The sequence below is a fragment of the Lissotriton helveticus genome, chromosome 11, assembly GCF_964261635.1.
Source record: "Lissotriton helveticus chromosome 11, aLisHel1.1, whole genome shotgun sequence".
In the NCBI taxonomy this organism is placed as follows: domain Eukaryota; kingdom Metazoa; phylum Chordata; class Amphibia; order Caudata; family Salamandridae; genus Lissotriton; species Lissotriton helveticus.
In genome coordinates, this window is record NC_136072.1 from 466,535,079 (window position 1) to 466,549,388 (window position 14,310).

Sequence of the window (14,310 nt, forward strand, 5' to 3'; positions counted from 1 at the left end):
ACACACCCAAGGTGTACCTGAACACCTCTGTAGTGGGATCAATGACTTGTGCCGTCTTATATTACTTGTTTACCTGATTGTATATTGATATGTTTTATGTATGTTATTATTATCCTATCATGTTAGTGACTACTATACTGCTCCCATTACCTCTGTTCAGTCCTACTGCCCCTACCCTGTCTTTGTGAAGCGCTCTGATATCTGTAAGGATCTTGTTCGCGCGATATAAAACTTTGAATAAATAAATAAATAAATAAACTTGTATGATACACCAGAGAGGATGATGAAGTGGTGGGGTTCAAACGATGGGAAGTGTTTTAGATGCAGTGCGAAGAGGGCTGACATTGTGCCTGCTTTTTATGACTGTATCTTTCTTATGCAACTAAGGCGACACATAGACCTGTTTCTGTCTGGAATTACAGGGGTGGAACTCCATGTAACACAGGATGTAATGTTAACAGGGGTTGGCGATGCCCTTAAACTCGGGCAGCCGGCTTATCCGTTTCGATATATTATAGTTATAGCGGCAACAGGGGCCCGGCTATGTGTCGCGTCAGCCTGGCTGCAGGAGGATGCCCCCAACGTTTGAGATGTGAAGGGCCAAATTTTATAATATTTTTAATTTGGAATATAGTCTTTATTGCCTTAAATGAAACTGAAAAAAACTGGACATTTAGATCTGGTGGCCAATGATTGAACATATGAATTAACTGTATCATTTTTTAATCTTCTTTGCGTATCGTCTTTATTGTCATGCTTATGTTCATTGTTGCCTTTTCCCCTTGATGTTAGACATAGTTTGTTTTGCTATTTTCTCAGCTGCCCTGTTTTATCTGATTTGTGTTATTGCTGCTCAAATACTTAAGTAACCAATTATGTGTGTCATACGCTTTGGATTGAATACTTTTTTTCATATCTTGAATTGTGTATGTTATATTTTTGTCGTTTTGGTCTTGTTTTACTCAGATAAATATTGGCTATTTTACAAAACTGGTGTGGAGTACTTTTATAGTGTTTTTGCGTGTGTTACTGTATGTGCGTGCACAAATACTTTACACATTGCCTCTTTAGTGTAGCCTGACTGCTCTGTGCTAAGCTACCCGAGAGTGAGCACAGGTAAATTTAGTGTGTATTACACTTACCCTTACTAGAATTGTGGGTCCCTACTTGAACAGGGCGCTGATCCCTACTAACTAGAGACCCCATTTCTAACATTGGTGATCAGCGGTGAGGATAGGACTTGTATTTGTGCATTAAATACAGTGGATGGTGTACGCTACTTCCATATCTCAGATCCTAACGTACCAGCATTCTGTTTTTCTTTTTCTCTTTTTTGCAACCTTTTTGAGTTTTTGCAATCGTGTGTCAGTCTGGAGAGACATCACGCGAAAGCGGCAAATTCCGAGCGGACGAAAAAGATGTGACCTGGGATTACACCTTGAGAAATTGAAACTTCAAAAATAATCGGAGATTTTGAAAATAATTCCATATTTCGAAGATATGTAAAATGAACACATGATACTGTAAATAGCCTTGAAAAAGCCCCGGCGCAATTCGCCACAGGGGGCTCATGTTTTAACCTAATTTAATAAAAAGTAATTTTTCTACATTATATGGACTTCTGACTCTGATTACATGAGCAAGGATTCAGCCTAAGGACATCAACAATTTGGTTAAACACACTCATCATTCCCTTCAGAGACATCATCTGTACCTTCAATATTGGAGTTTGAACAGGAGAAGTTGGAAGCCTACACGGTGTTCCAGCACAAAGGTTTCTGCAGGGAGCTCAAGTGTTCTTTAAAAGGCCTCACTAGAAAAGAGGAGCCACAAAAGGCAGTGAGGGCATGGTAAGCTGCCAGGGATGCAGATGTACACCCAGAGGATAAGAATGATGTTGTTTTGAGGAGGGGGAACCAAGCTTAAAATCGGAGTGGCTGGAAGACCCAGCATTGCATGTGGGGTGGGGGGGGGGTCTGCCTGAATGGTGGAAGAGCTCCCTCCAGAGATAGCAGTAGTGTTTAATCTAAAAGTCTGTCTGCTTCAGAGTTTAAAGGCAGAAAGGAAGCTCAGGATGGAGCTTGACAAACTTAAAGTGGATTTGGAAAAGGATAAATTGACCATGGAGGGAAAAAAAACATGCTTTTGACTCAAGAACTGAGTTTGAAGGAGCTGGATTTGAAAGCCAAGTCCAGAACAGATGGTGGCAGCTTATCTTCAGTGCAGTCTGAAGCTAAAGTACATACAGCCAAGAGTGTGCTGGCTGACTATCAAATGGGAGATGACATCGATCGGTGGTTTTAAGGCTATGAGGCAGTTTTACACATGCACAGGGTCCCTGATAGATTGGGGTGCAGGCATGTGGAAGTAATTTTCAGTGAAGGAGCGGAACACCCTATTGGCAGTAGGGCCAGCAACCCAGTTAAGGTACTGCCACATGAAGGACATCCTGATCAGGAGCTATGGTCTGCCCCCAGATAGATACAGGAAGAAGTTTATGACGTGTGAGGAACTTGGTTCCCAGACATGGGTAGAATGTGTGGATTCTTTCTGCAGAGCACTGGATGGTTGGGTGAGGGGCCGTGAATTAATAGATTATGAGGGGCTGTACAATTTGACTGCAGAAAGAGCACATGTTTAGTACCTTCCAGAGCTATGCCAGCACTTGATTGATAGTAAGCTGACTGACCCCAGGAAGCTTGCTAAGGAGGCGGACAGCTGGCTCAACACCAGGATCCAAAAGAACCTGTAAGTCGAGACTCAGCCAAGGGTGGGCAGGGTCCCCAACAGAAGAAGGTGGGCAAAATTAAAAGTAAGGAGCGCTCTAAAGGCCCAACCTGGTTCCAAGGGTAAGGTTTCCCAACTCCTTATTGAAAATTAGAGTTGGTTGCCCTTAGGAAAGCCTGCAGGGAAGGGACCACTGAAGTGTTTCGCCTGTAGTCCGGCAGGGCACTTCAAGGGGGTTCCCAGGTGTCCCAAGTGAGTACAGCCCACCCACTGGGGGGAGTCATTGGGGATGGCGAGTGTAGCACACGCTGAGGAGTTGTACCCAGGTAGTGTAGGGGAGCCAGCATAGATAACCCTAGTTTCCCTTGATGACATTGAGGTGGTCCAGAGAACCTTCCTACCTGACAGCACTATGGAGTACTTTTGTAGCGTTTTCATTTTATCTCTGTGTGTGTGTGCACCATTACTTTACACATTGCCTCTTTAGTTTAGCCTGACTGCTTTATGCCAATGTACCCAAGGGTCAGCACAGGTAAACATAGTGTATACTGCACTTACCCTGACTAGAATTGGGGTTCCTACTTACACAGGGGCAGACCACTGCCATCTTGAGACCATATTTCCAACAGTGTCCAAAGCCTGGGTCTTATTAGCCCTTTTTAAATCTATACTGGTTTGAAAAAGAGAACCTAGGAGGGTCCTCGAGTTACCATCAAGTTCACTAGGTGAGTGGACTAAATGTGGAACACCAAGATCTGAAAAGGATTTTCCTATGTAAGCTAGGCAGACAATCTTATCTCCATGATCTAATTTAATGCAGTCAGTGAGGACTTTGCAAGAAAGTTTTGGGAAAGGGAAACACCTATTTTTTGCCAGTAAGAGTGGTGCCATATTGATCACATTCTCAATGTAATGAAGACCAACCTCAGTGTGGGTGATAATGTTGGCATTACATCTTGGGACTGCCAGCAGTCTAGATGGGTATTTATTTTCAATGGTTTGTAAACGACCACAGTATACCCCCAGACTCCAACCCCGTAAGTGCCCAGTGATAAGCATTTAGATTTTGAATGAGAAATTAATTCCTTATTGGGTTTTTGTTTGAGTTTTGCTGCATTTTCAATTTTAAGCCGTCTCTGCGCCAGAAGCTTGTCCCATTTAAAATGGCAATCTAACATGATCCCAAGAAAATAACAATTTGTAACTTTGGTAATTGGAATCTCATTGACAGTAAACCTGCAAGTAACTGCAAACACAACAATGATGGACAGAATGTGGATCAATGTCACACATTCACCCCAGTCCAAAGATCTGGGCCCAAATCCATCGTTTTTCCACTCCACACCACCCTGGGTTAGACAATGGCGATATGCAAATCAGCGCTGACCCTGTGCCCCATGGGAACAGTCCAGTCCGAACTACAAAAGCCATGTCCTTCCCAGAACGGAAACAAGCATCCGAGGACCGGCCCGGTTTCGAGGTAACACCTCTCTTCAGCCCGGCTAGCTTGATTCCAGTGGTGTGGAGTGCCTGGGACTCACGTCTGAGCATCCCCAGTACACTTAGAGCGGTAACTGCAAACACAACAATGATGGACAGAATGTGGATCAATGTCACACATTCACCCCAGTCCAAAGATCTGGGCCCAAATCCATCGTTTTTCCACTCCACACCACCCTGGGTTAGACAATGGCGATATGCAAATCAGCGCTGACCCTGTGCCCCATGGGAACAGTCCAGTCCGAACTACAAAAGCCATGTCCTTCCCAGAACGGAAACAAGCATCCGAGGACAGGCCCGGTTTCGAGGTAACACCTCTCTTCAGTCCGGCTAGCTTGATTCCAGTGGTGTGGAGTGCCTGGGACTCACGTCGGAGCATCCCCAGTACACTTAGAGCGGTAACTGCAAACACAACAATGATGGACAGACTGTGGATCAATGTCACACATTCACCCCAGTCCAAAGATCTGGGCCCAAATCCATCGTTTTTCCACTCCACACCACCCTGGGTTAGACAATGGCGATATGCAAATCAGCGCTGACCCTGTGCCCCATGGGAACAGTCCAGTCCGAACTACAAAAGCCATGTCCTTCCCAGAACGGAAACAAGCATCCGAGGACCGGCCCGGTTTCGAGGTAACACCTCTCTTCAGCCCGGCTAGCTTGATTCCAGTGGTGTGGAGTGCCTGGGACTCACGTCTGAGCATCCCCAGTACACTTAGGGCCGGTCCTCGGATGCTTGTTTCCGTTCTGGGAAGGACATGGCTTTTGTAGTTCGGACTGGACTGTTCCCATGGGGCACAGGGTCAGCGCTGATTTGCATATCGCCATTGTCTAACCCAGGGTGGTATGGAGTGGAAAAACGATGGATTTGGGCCCAGATCTTTGGACTGGGGTGAATGTGTGACATTGATCCACACTCTGTCCATCATTGTTGTGTTTGCAGTTACCGCTCTAAGTGTACTGGGGATGCTCAGACGTGAGTCCCAGGCACTCCACACCACTGGAATCAAGCTAGCCGGGCTGAAGAGAGGTGTTACCTCGAAACCGGGCCGGTCCTCGGATTCTTGTTTCCGTTCTGGGAAGGACATGGCTTTTGTAGTTCGGACTGGACTGTTCCCATGGGGCACAGGGTCAGCGCTGATTTGCATATCGCCATTGTCTAACCCAGGGTGGTGTGGAGTGGAAAAACGATGGATTTGGGCCCAGATCTTTGGACTGGGGTGAATGTGTGACATTGATCCACATTCTGTCCATCATTGTTGTGTTTGCAGTTACCGCTCTAAGTGTACTGGGGATGCTCAGACGTGAGTCCCAGGCACTCCACACCACTGGAATCAAGCTAGCCGGGCTGAAGAGAGGTGTTAACTCGAAACCGGGCCGGTCCTCGGATGCTTGTTTCTGTTCTGGGAAGGACATGGCTTTTGTAGTTCGGACTGGACTGTTCCCATGGGGCACAGGGTCAGCGCTGATTTGCATATCGCCATTGTCTAACCCAGGGTGGTGTGGAGTGGAAAAACGATGGATTTGGGCCCAGATCTTTGGACTGGGGTGAATGTGTGACATTGATCCACATTCTGTCCATCATTGTTGTGTTTGCAGTTACCGCTCTAAGTGTACTGGGGATGTTCAGACGTGAGTCCCAGGCACTCCACACCACTGGAATCAAGCTAGCCGGGCTGAAGAGAGGTGTTACCTCGAAACCGGGCCGGTCCTCGGATGCTTGTTTCTGTTCTGGGAAGGACATGGCTTTTGTAGTTCGGACTGGACTGTTCCCATGGGGCACAGGGTCAGCGCTGATTTGCATATCGCCATTGTCTAACCCAGGGTGGTGTGGAGTGGAAAAACGATGGATTTGGGCCCAGATCTTTGGACTGGGGTGAATGTGTGACATTGATCCACATTCTGTCCATCATTGTTGTGTTTGCAGTAAACCTGCAAGAGCAAGTATACTTAAGGCCATAGGTCATAATAAAGGACTTTTTTGTGAATGATCCTTAGCTTCAGGTCTCCCATAAACGAATTAAAGTAGGCCAGGAGAAGCTGCAACCGTTAGCAGTCTGTGATAACGTGGCATTGTCTGCGTAATGGAGTACAGGCACTGGCCTGTTCCCTATCCTGGGCAGGTCCCTCCCTTTGGTCAGTAGAACCGGGTACAAAGTGTTAATGTAAAAGAGTAGAAAGGGAGCTAAAATGCACCCTTGTCTAACCCCTTTATGGACCTTAAAAGTGGACGTACTTTCCCTTTTGGCACCGTACCAAACCTGGGCCAGGGTGTCCGCGTGTAGGTGCTTAAGATCAATGAGTGAGCTAATAATGTTAGTACTACTTATTAAGTCCCACAACCTGCCCCTGTCCACAAGGTTGAACACACTGGATAGGGTACATCAAAGCGAGATGTAATGAGCCTGCCTTGGCCTTAACGTACTTCCCTGTGAGCAGGAGCATATTAAGGGACTGCTCCACTGTGTCCATGGCCGCTCGAAAACGGAACTGCACATCAGACAGGAAACCGTTATCTTCAGCTCAATCTTCCAATTTCCGAAGAATCACCCTACTAATGATTTTGACAAGAGGAGTCCAACAGCGAAATTGGACGATAGCATGTGGGATTCCATCTGTCTGACTTGGAGTGTGTAGAAGTGTCAGGTGGCGAGCCCCTGCTGAAGAGACTAGTCCAACCCAAGGCACAGATATAGGAGTGGAAACTGTCAATGGAGCCAATCAGTCAATATTTGAGAGGCCGGTAAGCAGTGCAAATCGATTCTCATGCATGTGGAAGTTTGAAGGGTGACTGGACAGCATAGCTCCTTCCCTGGTCAACCCACTGATTTGCCCCGGTGGAAGTAGTGGGCAGTAGAAGAAACCGAGGGGAAGTGCACAAATCTTTGTGGTCAGTAGCTAGGTAATCCAGGTGATGAAGGAAGGAGTTAACCAGCCAAGGACTTCTAAAACTTCTAACAACACAATCTACTGCTTGCTGAATTCCATGCTATCAAAGAAAGGCTTACAAATATTTCATAAAACAGTACTGATGTCAGTGTGAGGGGCACTGATTGGGGCTGGATTAGTGGATGAGATGACAATTTTGGTGCTAGGCTTGACAGTCTTGGCCTCTCCCCTCTTTGTTTTGCCTTTGTTACGCTTGCTCTTAAGAGGTGGTGTTTTGGGGGCAATTAGTGGGTTGGAGCCTGCAACAGATGTCATCAAAAGAGTCATCCTAAATACTGGAGTTTTTAAGTTAGGTCGGGGTAACTTGCTGGGAGTTTTTCAAGCGGTTGCCCAGATGGATGGTAGCCTCCTCATGCCCCCATCCCCTCCCCTGATTTGAATATGTTAGAGGCCCCGGTGGGTCATTTATCAGTTTTGGCACGTTGTCAATATGGGTTTCCATTAGTTCGCATTCCGTGGAAAAAGCTCCCATAGCACAGGATAAATATGAGTCGACGAGGCGTCTTTTTGGGTTCGGAATTGGTGTGGCTGAGTGGGATTTTTCTTCCCTGTAATAATATATAAGGGTAAGAACGAGTGGAGGGGAATCCATGCGTAAAGAAGATGGATCCTACCTTCCTACTGGTAAAAACCTACTGGAGGCCAAGAGGGGGTGCCCAACCCAGCCTTGTCCGGCTGTGGACTAGCCCGGTCTTTGCCCCATCACTAGCCCCAAACAGTATCTACGCATGTTGCGCCGCAGGACTTTAATGGCGTTTTAATAGCGCTGGTCCCAGTTCCTCCTGCAGGCAAGCAAGGACACATGCAGCAAAGAGTAAAAAGGTGCATGCTGGAGGACGAAGTCCCACCCAAGTACTAGCCCCAAACATTATCTGCACGTATCTATCGTCATTTTGGGATAGTCCTAGATAATGACTGCTTCCATGGAAGACATAGTCTAAACACAGCCTAAGTATAAGCAAGAATATTGTGGGTCTCTACACAAGCTTGCAGTTGGGCTGGTACCACTTTTCCAGTAGTTTGACTACAAAAGGGGGTACGGATATAAGTCTAAAATTTGCTGTCTTTTCCAGACTAGGTGTTTTTAATTCGGTCAGGTTTTTTTCAGGTCTTTGGCAACTTGCATTTTTTAAGGAAAGTGTTTATAATCCATGTTATTTTAGGTATAATGGAGTCCCGAAAGGATTTCTTATAGATGGCTGTACATACATCCAGGGCTCACTCTAAGGGCTTACTAGTCAGAATAGGTTTAAGATAATGTTGTTTGTGAAATAGGGGTAAATTCTGACAATACCGTATTACATCTGTTTCCATAAGGAATGGTTAAGATTGTTCAAATCTGTTTGGCGATTAGTATCGTGTTCTTCTCTGATTTTCTTTATTTTATTTGAGAAGTTCATAGACAATTAGGGCACAAGCTCTTGTGAGCGGTCTAAATTTTCACCGGCTGCTATCGGGTTACGGAGCGATTTGACTGTTATAAACATTGCTCTGATATTTTTTTTGCCAGGATGATTTTGTGAGTGTAGTACGCTAGTAGTACTACTCTAGTAGTATGCTACACAGACCAAATGGTTGTGTTTAGACATCTGTTTAATAAATTAAATTTTATGCTGTAAGTTGTAGGTTTAAAGTCAGATTGTATCATATTTTGTCGAGTTTTCTTTTGCAATGTAAGCTAATTTGAGCACAAAGTGTTGGCCAAATATTTAGGTTTAATTATATTTGTTTCTACCGAGGCAAAACTGTCTAAAGTCTAGGAGACAATGTGTTGAAAATCCTGAAGGGTGATCTCATGGCCTGTATTAGTAGTACATGCATGCAACAAATTCATGTTTTCAAAACCAGTATTGTTGAAGTCCTCAATAAAGATTAGCATATGCACTGTGTTTTGTCTTTGCAATATCATGATTCTGGCGAGTTTATCACAATTAAAAAATTGTGGAAAAAATAAAATCGATGATTTTCACTATCCAATTACATTTTCCGAAAATACAAATTTGATTCAACGAAATTCTAATGCCTGTCTCTTTTTCATCTGACTCGAATAGCATAAATGCATTCCATATTTTGAGGTCTAGTTTTTTCACTTCTTATTCTTTTGTTGCAAAATCCACAGGGTGGAATTTGACTAAATTTAAAAAAGATTGTTAATTGGTCGAGGATGCATCCAGTAGTTTTCATTCAAACTGTGGTGATATAATCTGTCCTATTAGAATCAGCCTGGGAAGTTCACTTTTTTCAAACCCTCCTATAACCTTTTCCCCGCTTGATGGAATTTCACCAAGCTCTCTAAGATGTAATTGAGAATGACTCCTATTTTTTAAGGTTTTGAGGAGTTCTCTCAAATTGAAAAAAGTTATCATATATGAAAACTTTGTATTTCTTTTTTAGAGAGCATCGTGCTCATAACCATGGAGTAGTATCTGCTGCTTTTTCATCATAGATATTGAATTTGCTTTGTTTCTTTACAATATGTGTGTAACTAGACTTTCTCCTATCATCGCATTTTGTGAGTGGTTGCACTAACTTCCCTGTGGTTCTCTGCCTGAGTCCATAAAAGCCTTTTTTTCTCAGCCAACTTCACTTTGTTGTTTCCCTTTCAGATTATAACTCCTTGTCGGAAGCTGATCCTTAGTGCTGACAACAGGAAGGAGATGGAAGACTGGATGGCCGCATTAAAGACTGTGCAGAACCGAGAGCATTTTGAAGTAAGACATATGGATTGTCATGCATACCCTTTACTTTCTGTTTCCTCCAAAACACCTTGCAGCAATTCGTTGTAGAAACACTTAAGTCCGTTTTATGTGGACCACTTGCAGCAGTTTAATTGGAGTACTTCCCTCCATGTGGAACTGCTTCTAAGAAATTTGTCCCATTGCAGATGTTTTCTTCACTTGGTACTGCTTTGTTTGAGAGATTTCATTGATAACATATGAAAACTCTTATGTGAAATCCTTTCCATTGAATTATTGTAAACTTTCTGTGCTGGTTATATCTGGAATTTTGGGTAAGATTTAATGAGCACGTCTCTGTGGAATCATTAATAGGGGTTTAGTGTGGACTGTGCACGGCGTCATAGTACGTACTTTATTGTCATGGCTTCGAGGGAAATTATCATAATGTTTTAGTGAGGAACACCTAAGACTTGAGTAATGAAAATACATTTGGCTTAGTACACCACACTTTAAAGTAGCTTTATGTTTAACTGTTGTGGTGTCATCATGTGAAGCCTATATGTTGCTTGGAGTACAAATGCCATATAAATTGGCTGCCCGCTTCTTTGGCATTTTTTGATAAATGTGTTTTTTGAACTCTCAATGGTTTTGTGAGGAACCTGGTACACTGTTTCTCCAAGAAGGGTTATTTAGAGGGGTCTTTAATTGGTCCGGAGAGTGGAATTGTCATTTGGTTTGGATTGCTGGCTAGTGCCTTGTTTTGCCCCTGTCATACATGAATTTGACAGGTCATAGTTGCTGTTGTCAAAGTTATAAAGCTTATAAAGAAGTTCCAATGAAATGACAGTTTTGTTATGAGTATGGTGAGGATTTGTTAATATTTTGCTTTTGGCGGCTGCAAAGTAAACATTTCGTGTCAGTCAGTCCTCTAAAGTGAGGGATTTCCTATAAACTGACAAATGGAACATCATTATTATCTTCTTTGGCACTTCTGTTTACATTTGAGTGGTCGATCAAAATGTTTAAATGCTGTGGAGCACATTTTTACCACTTGATAATACGTGTGTCATACTCTTTACTTAGGTGAAACATGCGTCAATTGTCCTAATACTTTATGGACCATTTAAGCTGAATTGTGTAAAAAAAAAAAACGAACAGACCTCAACTTACAGCAAAAGTCCATGGACCTTTTTTAGAGCTTGGGGAAGCAGGAGGCGGCCGTAAATTGCCAGGACAGAAAGATATTGTCACACTGTCAATCTCATGGTGAGCGACATGCCAGGTTTCCTATGGTGCATCCTCAAATGCCTCTGCCATCTAAAACATGTCCACCAAAGGGACAGTAAGTCAATGTATGTTAGAAGGCCCACCCTGCTTAGGACCAGCCTTCCAGTGTACATTTTTCCTGTTCTGGGCTACCAGGAAAAGCCAGACAGTCCTTAATAGAAAAAGCACAAAGTACCTATATATGCTCGGAGTGACTTCCTAGTCCGAAAGCGTCATATGTATTCTCTTTATCTGAAAGAAACATGTTAGTGATAGATTCCTTACTGTAGAATTACCCCCAGGCGTCAGACTGGATCCGGAAACCTTTCGTCAGTAGTACCCCTGCGCGTAGGAAGGTGGTGTCGGTCTGCTCCGCCTTCGTCGTCGGTGTCGTGGTCGCTGGTATGACGTTGTGGCAGGTACCCGCCGCCCTCATGCGCTGACGTCAGTTCTTTCTTTTTCCACACCAGCAAGCACAGTTCCGGGAAGAGCAAGTACTCGCAGTCACTTTTTCACTGAGTTCTTGAGATTTTTTTTGTCTAAATTTTTCTAGTCTATCGGCTCCTGGTGTCGAGTAGGGATGCCTGGTTTTAGTTTTAAATGTATTTTATTGCATTTATCAGTAAAAGTAACATTAGACATTGTGACATATTGCAAAGGCGGTCGGTATGTAATGCTGGCGGGACAGACTAGCATGTCTTCCCTAAGCAAGAGAAACAAAGCGAAGTGCATACGCCAAATATGAAAAACAATATCACGAAGGCAAAGACTATGCGATGCAAGAAAGCAAAGCAGGAAAAGGAACAACCAAAAACCCTTAAACAACCCGAACCCCACTACCCCCCCCCCCCACCCCAACCAGTGTGCCATGCGTCAAAACAGAGTCTACGAGTCAGCCTAGAGAGGATAACCTCCATTGTCCGGGGATCACCCAGGGTTAGGTGTGGTATCGGTGAGGCGTAGAATCCGGAGGTATTTAGGACAGGTGATCTCATTGAATTCTTTGGACAAGAGGGACAGCAATGGTGACCACGTTTTCTGAAAAGCGGCGGTGGAGTGTGTAAGTGTAGCGTGCATGCGTTCCATCCCCAGTGTGAACCAAAGTTTATGTAACCACCCTGTGTGGGTGGGTTTGGTCGCCGAGCCCCACAGGGACAGGATGTGTTGTGTGGCAGCTTGCATAGCAATTCCCATTTGACGACCCCGCAGAGATTTCAAAGGGAAAGTGAGTGCATTGGGGAGTCCCAATATGGCATACGCTGGGAAACGCGGGACTTCAGTGTCAAAGGAGGAGTCAATGTCGTCCAATACCGCCTCCCAGTAGCTGCAGACTTCTCGGCAATCCCAGAGGAGATGGGTTAAAGTGCCGCGTTCCCCACAATGTCTCCAACAGTGTTCGCTACGTGATGGGTTCCCTACATGAAGTCGGGCCGGGGTGAGGTGCCAGTACATCGCTAGCTTCGTTGCGGTCTCGCTCTCTGCCGTGTTGCGTGTGGTGTGTGAGGCCCTGTAGTAAATATCCCTCCAATCTTTTGAGGTTAGCGTTCTGCCTAGTTCAGTCTCCCAATGCCTCTGGCCTGGTGTTTTATCCGGGCCAAGTGTCGGCGCAAGCATCTTATAAATGTCTGAAATGAGGTGTTTGTCTGTTTCTTTGGTGAGTAACCATTTCTCAAAGGGTGTCATCGGGCGGCCCACCTTGTCGGCGGTAGCTGGATCTGTGAGCCAATGCCGAAGTTGGAAATATTGGAAAAGGTAGGGGTTCTTCAAGTCGTATCCCTGTGTAATGTCCGAGAGGGGAAGAAAGCCCTGCGTATCAAAAAGGTGACCAGCCGAGCGGCACCCAGTATTACGCCATTGTGAAAACGCGCTTGGGTCATTGCCCGGGGGAAGTCCGGGTTGTCCAAAATGGGAGTGAAAGGGGAAGGGAATGTCGTCAAGCCCCTTTTAAGAGCGACCTTGTCCCAGACTTGCATAACAGTGCGGGTGATAGGCGATTTTTGGAGATATCGCGGGTGGTGTTGCCTAGCGAGAAACGGAACCCTCCATAACGATGTCTGACCATGGCTCTATCTTGGAAGAGCCACCTTTTTTCCGACTCCGGTCTGTGCCATTCTACCAAGTAACGAAGTTGAGACGCTTGGAAGTATTGTAATAAATTGGGAACGCCCAGGCCTCCGTCGTCCATGCTTCTGTACGTCAGTTGTTTTCGGAGACGTGCGCGTTTCCCGTCCCAGATGAATCGGTGGAGAGCGTCTTGCAGCTCGTTCAGAGCTCCGGGTGGGGGCATGGCAGGAAGTGTTTGGAATAGATATAGGATACGAGGTAAGACAGACATCTTTACCGCCGCCACCCTCCCCAGTAGCGAGAGCGGTTGTTTGGACCAGCGGGTGAGGTCTTTCCGGATTTCAGTGGCAAGGGATCTGTAGTTGGTGGTGACCGTCAACTCCGTGGAGGAAGCAAGGGAGATGCCTAAATAAGGAACTAAGGTGGCAATCTGGAGGCCGCCCCCCTGCGCCACATTATGGTTGTGTGGGTGCGCATTCTTGCCCAGTGGCAGCACCAGAGACTTGCCTCTGTTAATGCGAAATCCCGAGACAGCTCCAAAGGAATCAAGTTCCTCCATAAAGGCGGGGATGGAGCGGGCAATGCAATCAAGGGCCACTATGACATCGTCCGCATACAGACTAATTGTGTGGGGTTCGTGTCCAAAGGTAATACCTCTAATTGCAGGGTTATCCCGGACCTTTTGTGCTAGGGGTTCTATATATAAGGCGAACAAGAGGGGGGAAAGGGGACACCCCTGTCTTGTGCCGCGTTGAATTTTGAACTAGTCCGAGCGCATGCCGCCTAACCGGACCCTGGCCTGCGGACGATGATAACAACATGCAATCCATGTCATGAAGCGGTCCCCCAATCCAAAACGCCGCAGAACCCGTTGTAGGTAGGTCCAGTCGACGCGGTCGAACGCCTTCTCGGCGTCGACAGCTAGCAGTGCGGAGTCCGAGCCCTGAAAGTGGGATTTGTCGATTAGATGGAGTATACGTTTAGTATTATCACTACATTGTCTGTTGGGCACGAAACCTGATTGGTCAGGCTCCAAGATCCCGGGAAGACAGGGGCCAAGACGTGCAGCAAGAATGCCTGTAAAAAGTTTGAGGTCGAGGTTCAATAGGGAGATAGGGCGGAA

At 45.5% G+C, this 14,310-nt stretch overlaps 1 protein-coding gene across 6 annotated transcripts in view; it reads left to right on the forward strand.

Annotated features, from left to right (window-relative positions):
• Positions 1-14,310, forward strand: part of DGKD (diacylglycerol kinase delta) — a 977,235-nt gene that overhangs the window by 221,921 nt on the left and 741,004 nt on the right. For all 6 annotated transcript variants that reach the window (XM_078666032.1, XM_078666033.1, XM_078666031.1 and 3 more), the window contains one exon: positions 9,786-9,890. In XM_078666032.1, coding sequence (XP_078522158.1) covers positions 9,786-9,890 — 105 coding nt within the window. The remainder of the gene's footprint in view (positions 1-9,785; positions 9,891-14,310) is intronic.